Here is a 14,446-nt window from a genome sequence, read left to right as displayed (position 1 = left end):
TGTACCTTGGTAATATACATATGCACCACGAACACTTTAGCATACATTATTTATGAATATACATACCATAGGCTATAATAATGAACATGATCGAGGTCCCACCAATCGTAAACTTTGATTAAAACGGGCATGCCTTTCTTAAAAACAAATTAACAACGACACCATCATGTTCTTGTCGAACAACGTTAATCAATGTGCACCATTATTATCATTACCACTTTAACTGCTTTATAATCACACCATCTAGCTACTCTTTTAACTCCATACATACACAAATTAATAAACTTAACAAATGAGATATGATGGATAATACTTCTTCCCTTGATGAAGACGAGTGTGATTACTTATTTAAGACAGTCTTAATAGGAGATTCAGCTGTCGGGAAATCCAATCTTTTGTCACGGTTTGCTAAAGACGAGTTTTATTTAGATTCAAAGCCAACTATTGGAGTTGAATTTGCTTATCGTAATGCTAAAGTTGGCGATAAGATTATCAAGGCTCAAATATGGGACACTGCTGGACAAGAAAGGTATGTATATATATGTTCAACTGCTTAATTAATTTGTATTTTGTAGCTTATTAATCACATTTCACATGCTGCAATTTTCACTCTCTCAAGACTAGAATTCTTAGACTACTAGTTACAAGTATTAGTTTACACTCGATAAATAATTTGCTCATATATAAAAGGATTTTGGAGATGTTTGGATGACCTTTAATTTCAAAAACATAAGTCAAAGTTAGATTGTATTAACGATCAAAAGTCAAAACAGATTAGTTTAGTATACTATAACTGGGTCAAAATTAGTTAAGGGTCATTTGTGTTTGGGCCGTAGCCCGACAAACACCTGTCTATAGAAATATAAGGCCTTGTGTAATTGTGTTCTTGACTTCTTTAGTAGATCAGTTGTATATATCCTTGTTTTTCTGTTAATAAAAGTATACTATCTCCATCTCCGTCCCACTTAATGTGTAATATTTTGAATTTTCAAAATCAACCTTTATATACTTGACCTTAATATATCCCTCTGTATCATTGTTGTTATTATAAAAGTAATAAATCTACAACAATTATTAGCCATCTACTACAAATGTAGATGTTTTACCGCACAGTTTACAACTGTGTAAAACATACATTGTTGTGAATGACAAATATTTGTTGTAGATATATCATTCCCCTATTATAAAAAAGCCTGTGATGAAATAAACCAAGAAGCTAGTAAACCAGTAACGGTTCCAGATTTTCTAAAGATGGAGTTTGAATTATCTTTTTTTACCTTAAATAAGTTTGGAGCTTAATATTTTGGGATTTTTTGGTCGGGCTTAATTTATAAATATATATATGCATAAAAAAATATTCAAAGAAATTCTTGGTTGAGGAGGAGGTGGTGACTACCACCCTTATACTCACTTGAATCCGCCCCTTGCCAGCCATGTTTGGAACCCCAAATCATTCCATCCCTGACCTATAGGAAAGAAAAAGTAATAATTTACACGAACACAGTCTATTCAGTGAAGTTTTTAGGTTAAAAATATCCGGCCCGCTTTGCTATTTATGTTCCAAACTACAATCACACATGGCATTACACTGTAGATCGAACTTTTCTACTCGTGAATATTATGCTTTAAAATGTTGTGCAGTACAATAACTTAAAACATATGTAAGGGTTGGACAGATTTAGAAATGCATTAGGTTAGTTGTTTTTGGGTTTAGAATCCGACTTTCCTTAAAAAGGAACTCATTAAAATAAAACTGTTGGATCAGTTATTGTTCCATTATCGATCTCTAGCTTCCATTGATTCTTGAAATGCTTCAACTACAGGTTTAGAGCAATAACAAGTTCATATTACCGTGGAGCACTAGGTGCAATGCTGGTGTATGACATCACTAGGCAGGGGACCTTTGAGAATCTAAAGAAATGGCTACATGAACTTCGAGAATTTGGGAACCGCGACATGGTAATCGTTCTTGTTGGCAACAAGTCAGATTTGGATGATTTGAGGGAAGTTGGTGTCGAAGACGGACAAAAGCTTGCGCAACTAGAGAATTTATGCTTCATGGAAACCTCTGCAAAGGAGAACTTGAATGTAGAAGATGCATTTCTCCAAATGATCACTAAAATATATGAAATAGCAAGCCTTAAAAGCCTTGAGGCCAAGAAGAATGAATCAAATCCAAATCTTGATCGGAGAAAAGAAATAGTAGTTGTGGTTGATCAAGTGCTTCCTACTAAACAATATTATACTTGTTGTACCAGCTAGCTAGGCCAAAGGTTGGTTTTTTGTCATTCATTTGAGCTTAACGTTTTGTCAAATCATGTTGGATGAATAACATATATAAAAAAGCTTGCTAGTAGTTAAAACTAGACATATGGCATGTTACACGCTCGTCACTAAGTTGTCAAATTGACACCACTATATGGACCGCTTTAACACGTACGATGTTCACTGATATTATTTAAAAGACCATGTTGGTGGTGGTGTGGTGTTGCCACCGCAACCCGACACGCTATCTCCTAATCACGGTGTGAAAATCTTACAATATTGTGCCCTCTTATGTATAATTTGGTCTTTAATAAACATTCACAATTATTAAATCAAACAATAATGTAAGGTCCGTTTTGGTCCATATGTATCGATCCGCATAAGTCGATATTTGATTAGTATTAGGTCCGACTAAAAAATGTTTTTAAATTTATATTTACTTAACTAGTTTGTTGACATAATTATCGCATAGTAAAAGTAAATTCCTAAGCCCGTTGAGTAGGCCGCTCTAGATAGTGGCTTATCCATAATTTTGGTTAAAAGTAGACCAAATAGTTTATCAAACATATCAAATGCCAAAAAGTTGTATATCTCGTGAACTAAAATGGCAAAATTAACATATAATAACATAAGGGTGAAATATACAACCTTCATTTTGGAGAATTGACTCATGACTCACGACCAAGCGTACCATTCACATACTCTGCCCTTGACACCAAACCAGACTTACAAACATATATAACACTAGCTAGACTCTAATGTAAAATACTCCAAATGAAACAAGCACTTAAAAAAAAAAGATTGAATAAATTAAGTTAGATGATATCTGAATTTACAATGTAAGTACTTAAATTGTCATCGACGATAATTTTTAACAATTAAACATCATATTCGTGTAGGCAAAATCAAAAGAGATTGGACCTGCCGTTCATAGCGAATCAACCATTGGTGACGATACTAGTCATATGATATTTTCAAGGCAGACAATTGAGCAATTGTTTATATGAAAAACACAAAAGATCAACCAGAAACAAACATATATTCGTCAATAAATAAAGATTTTAAAATGGCTCAAATATTATCTAAGACAAATTATGTCTTATATGTTTGAGCTTGATTGACCATACAATTATACTACTAATAACTTGATTAATATTATCTTTAGACCAAGAACATAAAAAATAGTAACAACTTGGTCTACTTGCCAGACTACTTGTAAATTCGCTCAACCATTAAGCATGGTTTCATTTCATTTCGCTACTTCTGTAGTTCGGAAAAGATTTATAGTTAAAGACCTTTTATATAAGGAGGTGATATCTATACTATAAGATTTGATATATGTACTACCAGTATGCATTAATGACTTGTACAGCCAATTATAAAACTTGTACATTATGGTACATAAATAAAAAATTGTGATACATTTATCATTTCCCTTTATATAAGGGAGCTGAGTGTTATCACTTTAATTGATACATCTATTAAACCACCTAGTAATTATTTAGTACACATAAATATTTTTCTAAGTTATTACACATAAATTAAGACCTTTTGTAAATGTACTTTTATACTTTTCCAAATACTATAATTATATTTATGTTAAAGTTGAATCATGGACTTCTTTCCTAAAAATGTATTCTACATCGATGATAAACGCAATTTCTTGAATCATAGATATACATTATAGGTGATGTCGACATCGATAGTTATCTGTTTTTCCTTGAATGGCGATGTTATCTGATTCTTGACTTTGTGGTGTTACAAGTTGAATTATTCGACAAAGTTGTCACTTTAGTGTAGGGTCTATATTGTTGAAAAACACTATTTTCTAGAAAATATCCTTTTTAACGCAGTGCTCAAATGCATCTTTTATGTCTTTAGAACAATTGCATTTTGCCTTTCTAGATAAACTTTTTTTTTTTTCTAGATGATAACCTTATTTGAAGTATCGTGACTAAGATATATATGTTTAATTTAGGAGTCAATTATTTATCCTTGAAAATTTAATAGGAGTATTAGTTTTATGATGATTTTGGGTTCTTCCTATTGACCTTCCTCTCATTTTCAAAGTGGCATTATTAAGTAGTCGGCAATTCATATAATTCAACAATTATCTATGACTAAGCGGAAAAGGACATGGTAAGTATAATTACATCATGAAGTCGATCTTTTCACTAGAGTTAGAGCGGAGCGTACATGCGTGTTATATTAGCTCAACGAGCCTTTCCAGTACAGCCTCAACTTCGAGTCTTCGATCTAACAATATTCAAGATATCTCGAATTCGGCTTAAAGCTCGATATGCGCTCAAACCAATACTTTGTTTAGTATGACACATATATAATGTTGTAATACTTGGATTGTTTGTATACTAATACCACTTTTCTAATATGGAAAATGATAATGACAGGCTCTCAGGGTGGTCACTAACAACATATTATATGCTTAAAAAACTTGTACATTATAAATTAAAAATCGTTTTTTGATTTTTCTAACAGCAAGGTACAAATTTTAATGCACCCAATTAATTTTTCCTGATAATTTTAATGCACCAAATTAGTTTTTACTACAACGGGCTGTCACTAACAAAACCATCCTAATATAAATGGTAATAGGAGGCATATAAGTCTACATGGATTATTAGGGATAGGAGTACATAAATGGATTATTAGGGATAGGAGTACATAAATACATACGAGTAATATTTATATTTCATTTTTAAGTTTTCATATTTATATTCATATAGAGATTAAAAACTTGTATGTTCTAATTCTTAGGCCCGTTACAACTTAAAATACTTATTTATTTTCTATATATTTTTGTGTTCTGTTTTATCTCTAACTTTATATGATATACACATCTTCAAATCAAACAAAAAGGAATCTTTAATTTTACAGTTAGTAGGTAGTAAAAATACTACAAATTCTAAAATGGGGAAAATTACATGACATTACACTATCCATTATTTTACCCCCATAAACATAAAAAGTTAAATAAAATAAAAAAATAATATCCTAAAAAGCATACTGTATATACTATAGGGAAAGAAAAGTGATCATGATAAAGTTTTACAAGGAACAGAAGAGGGAAGGCCAGAGAAATAAGATGATCTGCAAAAAGGACAGTCAAACTGCTTCCTCTGAATCTGTTTTCCAACACAATCAGAATGGAAAACATGACGACATCTGCTGAGCTGGCAAACAACATCTTCCGGTTGGTAATTAACAGAACATATAAAACACATTTCTTCAACTTCTCGGTGTCTTCTCTCTTGAAGATCCTCAAATCGAATGATGGGCAGATCCACTAGAAATGATTCGTGGTCGTCATAATTAAGATACTTGGATTTAAAGGATTTTTTAAGGAGATTTATGAGTTCAGATCTTATCCGGAAGATGGGGAACAAAACTGAGAATACGAAAAAAATGTTAATTAACATTTTTGTCAAGTACGCCTGTTTGGTTTGGATAATTGGATTGGATTGGATTGAGATGATATATTTGTTTTGGAGAGGGAACAAAGTGGGTTTTATAGGGAGTGAGGGAAAAATAATTGGTGGGGGCCTTGAGATTTTGCCACAACTTGGTCTATGTGTCTATTACGTGTATGTGAAAACCGAAAATGGTTGGTCACGCTGCCCCCAGTATCTAGAATCCAGCTAATTCGCGTTTAATTTAATTAATATATATTCATGCATCATTTCCCATAATTTTTTACATAAATAAAATAAGAAAATAAAAAATAAAGTTTTCTATGTGGCGTCTTGGAAATCAGTATTTGATTGTCATATATAATTCGGAGGGAATCGATGAGACGACAAGGAAAAGTCACACCGCTAGGAGCCTAGCAGGACACTACCTAAGCCTAGTCTATTATTTGGGCCGGATTACTTATAGTATTAGAAGTTTTACATTATGGGCCAAATTGTTGGGTCGAATACACCCCCCACTTTTTGAACTGGATCCGCCTATTAGTCTAAAAACAATCTTTTTCACTAGGTGATTTGATCTGATCAAGTTTGTTGACATGAATAATCATTTGACTCATAATTTTGCTTCGTGTGTTGTATTTTTACCCGTGAATAGTCGTAATTCCAATTCCAGCCTCTGACTTGAGTTACTTTTGTTTAATATACTCGGTGTCTAGTTGTCTACGCATTTATTAGTCATGTCTTCAAAAGCAATAAAATTTCTGCATTTTCTATCTAAAACACCGGCTTCAAACCAAGATACGGCCAATTTATTGTCATGGATATATAGTCACCTCAATATATTAAGTATTATTTTTGTAAAGAAAAGTGATTAATCCTTCTAGTAATATGAACATGACACATGGTACATATAATCAAGAAAAGAGTTCAACAGAAAAAATAGTGTATTAAACTTGTCATGAAATGAAAGCAAGGATGAGTTATGCGGATCCATCACCACCCTATCATAACTAACAGTTTATACATCTAGCATCTACGACCACATCCGCGACACACATATATCACACCGGCGGATATGATAAACAACAGATATGTATCTTGATCCAACTACTCATTCGTAATCAATAATGTTCAATCCTTGACAACCAATGCTTTTAAACCGGTTTTTTTAGTGAATCGGAAAACTTTCCGCGACCGGTTGAAACGACCGATATTTAATAAAATTGCTACTAAACTTTTTACAATGGAACAAAAGAAAAAATAAATAAAAGTAATACGAGTATCAAATAGGTATTTCATGAGAAAATATAAGTTTTAAAGTTTACCAACATTATATAATAACAGTATAAACAAAATGTTAAAGATATCTATAACCCCTTATAAAACATATTGACCTCTCCTATGTTAAGAAATTCAGCACTTTTTTATACTCAAAATATCCTTATTTCTTAATCCTAATTCCCATATACACATAATCTATACTTTTATACTATTTAATAAATAAAACAACTCTTTCTTTAAATGTTATGGAGTAATTATCTATAATACCATTAATGATTAAATTACAATGTCAGTCTTATCAAAATATCTCTATTAACCTTTTACACCAATTACCTTTACATCAATTATTTACACCACTCGACGCCACCTCCATCACCAACAGTCGCCCCAACCATCACACCGTTGCCGCCACAACCACCGCCGCATTGCGCGGGTACCATGCTAGTTTATAAAATATTCTTAAAAAACAAAAATGTAAGAAACCGGATGAACTGAGAAAACCGGACAGTTCGCTGAAAGTCTTTTAAAAACCCGGGCACCCATCCGGTAGCCAGTTTTTAAAACCTTGACACCTTGTTGATAACCTACCTTCGAAAAATCCTAAAAAATCCACCCTAAGTTCCTCGTCTTTATAATATTTGTTTTTTCTTCATTTCTACCTCTAAACCAAAATGAACTCCAAAAATGAGCATTTTAGCATAATTATTTGTGTTGGAGTTGCATGGGATGTTGTTAACTGTGTAGTATATTTGGGAAGATGTTTTGTTACATCCATAACTCATGGAGATTGTAATTTACTAATTTAGAGCGCGTTTGGTTCATAGACTGTTTTGGGAAGAATTGAAATCTGTCAAAGGAATTGGAATCTGAAAGAATGAAATTTGACGGAATGTTTTTGATTTTTTGAAGATTCAAGTGAAGGACAGAATGAAATTACTTCTCTTATCCCCAAGGAATGGAGATTCCATCAACTTGGTACATTCCAATATAATGTGATTTATCTATTTTTAATCAACCAAACACGCTAAGAAATAGAATTTAATTCCAATTTCATCAGATTCCATCAAATTTTGTAAACCAAACGCAGCCTAGTATAACTATAAAGAACTTTTATCCGTACATGAGGGTTGGGTGTTATCCTATCCATATGTTGCTTTAAAATTGCAAAAAGGAGAATAGGTTATATCGTACAAAATGTCAAGATGTCTACACACTCGCTTATCCAAAAAGTTTTTACGTGAGCTGACTTGTGAACAGATTTCTAGAATTGGTCCCTGGTTAGTGACTGTCATCTTTATATTGAATGGCCAACAAAATTAAAATGTATATTAATAGTGGAAAACCAATAAAACATTGGCCACCTACCAGCAATACAAGATTAATCAACTCTACCATGTCATGTCCTTTCTCACTTTTCTATCTTTGTTTTTTTGTTTGACTTTTCTCTTTTGTCTTTTTTGTTTTGGAAATTTCGATCTTTAAGGGGGTGTTGATCTTAAAAAGTGTTTGGTAAGAGAGAATCATAAAGAATAGAAATATAATAGAGAATGAAAATAGTGAGAAACAAAATAAGTATTTGAAAAGAAAATGGATTCCGTTGTTTGGTACCCACAGAGAATGAATATATAAAAAAATAAAATTTTAAATAATAATGCATTTATTACATATAATATCTTGAAAAGAAAATAAAAAAATTTTTTTCTCCATTCTTACTCATTCTCTACAATTTGTAGAGAATGGGGAGAATGAAATTGATTCTCACTTCTCCTTTCTCATTCCCTTTCTTTAATGTTAACAAACAAGGAAAGTCTTTTCATTCCCTTTCTTTTCTTTCCATTTCATCATACCAAACACTTCTATACTTTTTACATGGTTTGCCAGAAGCCCAGAACAACAAAAGTTGTCCATGCCTTCTCTATTTTTTTTATTGACAGACTCACTACAAAAGGGATAACTAACTGTCAAACACTCTTAATTTTGATATATCCATCCCACGATCGAATATATTAAAGTGTTAATAACAATATTAACATTGCTCTTCAAAAACAGTAGTATCATTGAAAGTAGAAAAGTAAAAGTAATGTATATATACCATTGCGTAAAAATAAAATAAAATAATACTCAGTAATAATCATTTCAAAATATATTCAAATAAATGTAATGTATATATACCATCAGCCTATCATTTTCAGTCTTTCGGCTAAGATCAAAATTCAGGCCATATCAAGATCATGTGCGTGTGGATAGAATTTAATTAAAGTATCTGTTTACTTTTATTACTTAAAAGTATATAATGTTTGTACATATGATTCGTGCATGTGACATAAAATATGATTAAGGGGTTGTTTGGTATTGCGTTTACAAAACAAAATCTTCTTTTTTAAAATAGATAATGCGTTTTCAAAACTACATTTTGAAAAAACATGTTGGCACATGTTTCTCCAAAACTGCGTTTTCATAGCCAATAATCGCTTTTTCATACAAACATTTTTCTATATTATTTTCGTTTTACAAACATAACAATCAGATAATCATTTTATAACGTAATCCCAAACACCCTCTAAATACAATGTACGGTTATTTATTTTGCATAGTGAAAAAAGAAAAATGAATTAAGTAAAAATAGATACCATAAAATTTATTCTTTAATCAAATATTTTACTCGTCTGATGATTAAGGATTGAAACGCTGGAGACATTTGAGTTCGTCTCCCAATATGTTGTTGAGATTTTGTCGTTGTCACGTTAAACTCTATTTTAGAGGCTTAATAAAAAGTAACAACGGCAATGATCTTCGATTAAATTAGGAGGGATTCGGTGTTGACGCCGTCATGTTAGCACCGTTAACACCGACCCCAAAACACCCCCGGTGATTCAATGGTTAGACAATTTTCTTGACGAAATTAGATACAGTTGTTATTAAGAGTTTTGAGTGCGATAACATGCATATGTCACATGTCTGTCATTAAGCTATATAAGATCTTTCTTGCTAATATTCCTTTATCCTTTGTTAATTTTATTAATATTGTATTTTAACTTTTAACTCTTTAATGATTTACATTTTTACGTTAATAATCATACATGATGCAGTTCGAACCCACGACTTAGCCATATAATCATAGGGATTTGTTAACTAGTGTCTTTAGAGCATTAGTTATGTTGTATTTAATGAAGTCAGATTACCCTTAAATATAAATTAACTAGATTAAACCAATGCGTTGCATGGTAAATAATTGTTATATTAAGAATATATAATGCATTTCTCAAAATTAAATTATAAGATTACAATATTGTAGCAACAGTTAATCCAGATGTAAACTTGTTTATTTAAGACGCTTACACCGTAAATTAATATATTTTAATACTAATAACTTTGACATGTTTTTTTAGTAGTGATATTTAAATCATGTAGCCATGTAATAACAAATGAAATCAAGAAATATAGTATATAAAATATACTTATTAAATAACCATAACATAAGTTTTATTGTATGTGTTAAAAACTACAAAATAATATTGCATTTGTTTACACTTTTAGTGAACGTGAACAAAATTAAAAAAATCACGTTTTTTTTGTGTGAAAATATATAGAAATAAAAGTGTGTAGAAATTTCTCCACACCAAAATGTGTGTGCAACTAATAGTTCACACTATTTAGTGTGGACTTTCATGATTATTTTATAACACCTCATTTGTCCACGGTAACTAAAAAGTTAGCGTGAACAAATGAGATGTTACAAAATAATTATGAAAGTTCACACTAAAAAGTGTGAACTTTTAGTTTTACACACTTTTTAGTGTGGAGAAATTTTTACACACTTTTATTTCTATATATTGTTACACACAAAAAAACGTAACAAAATTTTTATTTTGTTCACACCAACTAAAAATATGAACAAATACAATATTGTTTGTAAACTGAAAAAGGTCAATTTTCAAAAAAATGAATAATTTATTGAACTTGAGTAAGAGATTATATTTTTATTTAATAACTATTAAGTTAAATAAGATCTTTTAAAATTTAAATGATGAGAAACTTTTTTTTCACTATGTCAAATTTAACTTAATGCTAAAATAATTTGATAAAATTGATATGTAATTATCACTCTGGATGATAACTTAAATACGTACTTGATAACTTGGTGCAGAAAAAATCCATCCATTAAGTCTAAAGAGATATACATGAAACAATTAATTGTAATAATTCAATTAAAATTAATTATATCCATCTGTTAAGCCGACTTGTTATCATGTTCGACTTGTTATCTTGTTTTTCTTTCTTTTTTTTTTTTTAACTTTTTAATTCTTTTATTTTAATTAATGATAATTGGGACAAAGAATAATTTTTAAAGAAATGTTTAAAATTAAAAAATTAATGTAAATATGACATATAATGAAAAATCCTACATGACATCCTTTCATAATTGCCAACTAATTAAAAAACTATCATCTATTAGTTATACAGAGTGATGTCTTTATGATTCATCTAAAAATGGTAATTATCAGTAAAAATTAATGAGAATTAAATACATTTTTTGATATTTTAGAAAATATGGACTTTTTTGAATGCACCATAACTAATGCCCTTGGAACACGACACTTCAATACATTTCACTTAATTTTTTTAACGTCTCACGCAAAAATCTCTCCGATTTATTTTTGTTTTTTAATGTACCTTAACGAAAGCCCTTATGGCTTCGTTTAGCAAAACCCTTCATAATATGCAAAAATCTCTCCATTTTGACATTTTTCATCTAAAAGCTCGATATATTTTTAATTTAAGTTTAAATACATAACAAATAAAGATAGAGGGAGTATAGTTATTGAAGGAAATACAAAAGATACATAAAAGAACACAAAGATATATAGATGCATATTTCATAAAGTTCCTTTTATGTTTAAAACCATTTTACTTTAACCAGTTCCAGTTTCTTATATCTTCATTCACATGGATAGAAAAGACATGCACAAATTTTATAGTATTGAAGATATAATTGGGAGAATTCGTTTGGATTCGATTCTTACTTTCAACAATTATAAATAAGGATGGATTAATAAGGATTTTATAAGAGTCTCGAGTTAGGTGCGGCCGTGCGCTTGTTTACTACTCATAGTTTAATGGAACAATGAAAAGCCTGTAGGAATGTAATGGCCCAAAGGACGTGGGCTTAGATTTTGACACGGGAAGTCCGAAGTGACACTGAGACAAATCTGGATAGGTACCATCAACTTTTTGCTATTTACACATACGAAATGTGTATACAAGAAATATTTTATACATCTATTAATCAATTTGCCTCATTCAATATTTCGAAATGAGTTCCCTCTCATCAATATCTTATTAGATTATGCAATATATTGCACAATAATGAATATGGTAAGTTAATTGTTAAGTTTGTCGACCAATTCTTGTTACATTGTAACCTATTAATAAAAAAGGAAAAAAAAAAAACACAAGAAATTAATTGAACAAATTAAGGCTATGTTTGGCAAGAGCTTTTCAAGAGCTTTTAGAGAACTTTAACTTTTAATTTTGAACAAAAAACTCCTCTTGGGTTAAAAGCTTTGTTTGGATGCAACTAGCTTTAGGTTTTATTTGAAAGAAAAAGCTCTAAAATAAAACGCTACTTCTAGTAGCATTTGTTTCAGGAGTTTTAGCTTTTCGATGAAGCTTTTTGTCATTAAAAGTAAACAAATTCATCTTAAAGTTACAACTACCATACCAAACAATTTTAAAAAGTAAAAGCTCTAGCTAACAGCTTTGCTTAAAAGCTACAACTACTAGTTACAGCTACTTTTGTCAAACATACCCTTAATTGTACTCCATATTTAACACTCAGAAAGAGCTTGAGATCAGGCGGTAATTGAGATTTGACTAGAATCTGAAGGTTATGTACAAATTATCAAAATGGCACTCTATTCTCTAAGACACAAAAAGGATTCTTCATCAATAAAACGAACATAAAATTGTTGAAATTATAAGGGCATTGGCAACGCATGGATTAAAGGCGAGTGGTGGGTGGTCAACACGCGTGAAACACCGCCACCGTCACTTTTCAACGTAGTGAGTGGTGAGTTTGAGTGGTTCTACCACTCACTCCAACCACACATCCTTTCTTCTTATCCTTTCTTTAATTTGTCTTTTTCTTTCTTCCTTTTGTCTTTTTCTTTTTTGTGTTTTCTTATAAGGGATAGTGTGGTGTGATAGGGGGGGTGAGTGGTGGCAATGTCAACAAAATTTAGATGAGTGAGTGGTAGATTTGATGTGACATAACGTGATTGGTTAGAAGTGAGTGATAAGTGAGGGGGGGGGGGTGATGCCAAAGCCCTAAGTTCTAAATTAATAAACTTTGTAGATCTCTTGCAGTCGTGTGGTTACACACTGTGCACACCATTATTGATTATCGTGCTTGACATGTATTTTAATTTAGACGTTTGAGTTTGGTGTTTTTTTTTTTGTTTTTTTTTAATCTATTTTGAGCTTATTTTCCGTTTCTTCTCACTAATATATTTGAATGAAATAGGATTGTTTATAACATATTAAAGATAAAATCAAATATGTGTAATTCAAGATAAGTTGTAAAAGAATGAATCCAAATTCAAATATAAAGAATGTAATTAAAGTTATGGAAAAATAAATCGGTAAATTTAAATTTAAAGGATGTAATAAAAATCAAAGACTCAAAGTAATAGAATGAAATACTAATATAATACTAGAACATTGACAAAAGGTAAGGTTTAACTTTTGTTGTCGATTTTCTTAACCATACAATTTAAAAACTTCTTGTACTTTTTTGTTGTGGTATTTGTTTTTCATGAAAGTTTTAAATTATATAGTTACATATATTGTTTTTTGTATATAATCATTGATAATTTGATAAGTTATAACTAAAAATAACTTAAATAGTTTATACTCGTAATTATAATTAGATAAAGACTAGTTGTAAGCAAGTTGGTTTTTTGTGTTTATTAAAAAGATATTTTTTAAATTATTTTATTTCAATAAAATTATTATTTAAAAGAAATGTTTAAAAGTGTAAATTGATGACGGAAAACAAAAAAGTGTAAGTCAATGTGTTGGTGGCTCATTGGTAAGGTCTTTGATCTTGAAAAAATCTATCATTGTTTAAATCTCACTTCCTACATTTGTAGAACTGGATTATTATGGGGGTTTTTGAGAGTTCTGGGTTTCATTGTGGTTTGAGCACCGCATACTGCTCAATTGGATGTCACTATAGTGTTTCGTGTCACACCCCCAAAATATGGTGTCCAATGGGTGTGACGTGTATGGGATCACAACACAATTTCATAGTAAACAACATAAAGGACTTGTCTATTAAAAGACTTATTGAATAACAAGATGATTAGTTTGAAAACATGAGTACATTATATTTTAAAATAAAAAGAGTTTGAACGTTGTTGATATACAACAACATATTTATTGAAGACATGAAAGATAGTAGGCATAGAGCT

The 14,446-nt window shown here is 30.6% G+C and overlaps 1 protein-coding gene across 1 annotated transcript; it reads left to right on the top strand.

The window, feature by feature from the left end:
* The first annotated feature begins 276 nt into the window (after positions 1-276).
* On the top strand, positions 277-2,370 carry LOC122605676 (ras-related protein RABA6a-like). Its single transcript, XM_043778628.1, has 2 exons — positions 277-529; positions 1,824-2,370. The coding sequence occupies exons 1-2, from the start codon at positions 300-302 to the stop codon at positions 2,260-2,262; spliced, it is 669 nt and encodes a 222-aa protein (XP_043634563.1). The 5' UTR covers positions 277-299; the 3' UTR covers positions 2,263-2,370.
* Positions 2,371-14,446: the final 12,076 nt, after the last annotated feature.

Source organism: Erigeron canadensis, chromosome 6 (genome assembly GCF_010389155.1).
Source record: "Erigeron canadensis isolate Cc75 chromosome 6, C_canadensis_v1, whole genome shotgun sequence".
NCBI lineage: Eukaryota > Viridiplantae > Streptophyta > Magnoliopsida > Asterales > Asteraceae > Erigeron > Erigeron canadensis.
Note: the sequence above shows the minus strand (reverse complement) of the source record. Positions and strands in the feature narration are given on the sequence as shown.

Excerpts from the sequence above, each read along its gene's own strand:
- LOC122605676 (XM_043778628.1), top strand. The coding sequence starts at position 300 with ATGATGGATAATACTTCTTCCCTTGATGAAGACGAGTGTGATTACTTA. Across the intron at positions 530-1,823 it reads GACACTGCTGGACAAGAAAG|GTTTAGAGCAATAACAAGTT; the intron begins GTATGTATATAT and ends CTTCAACTACAG.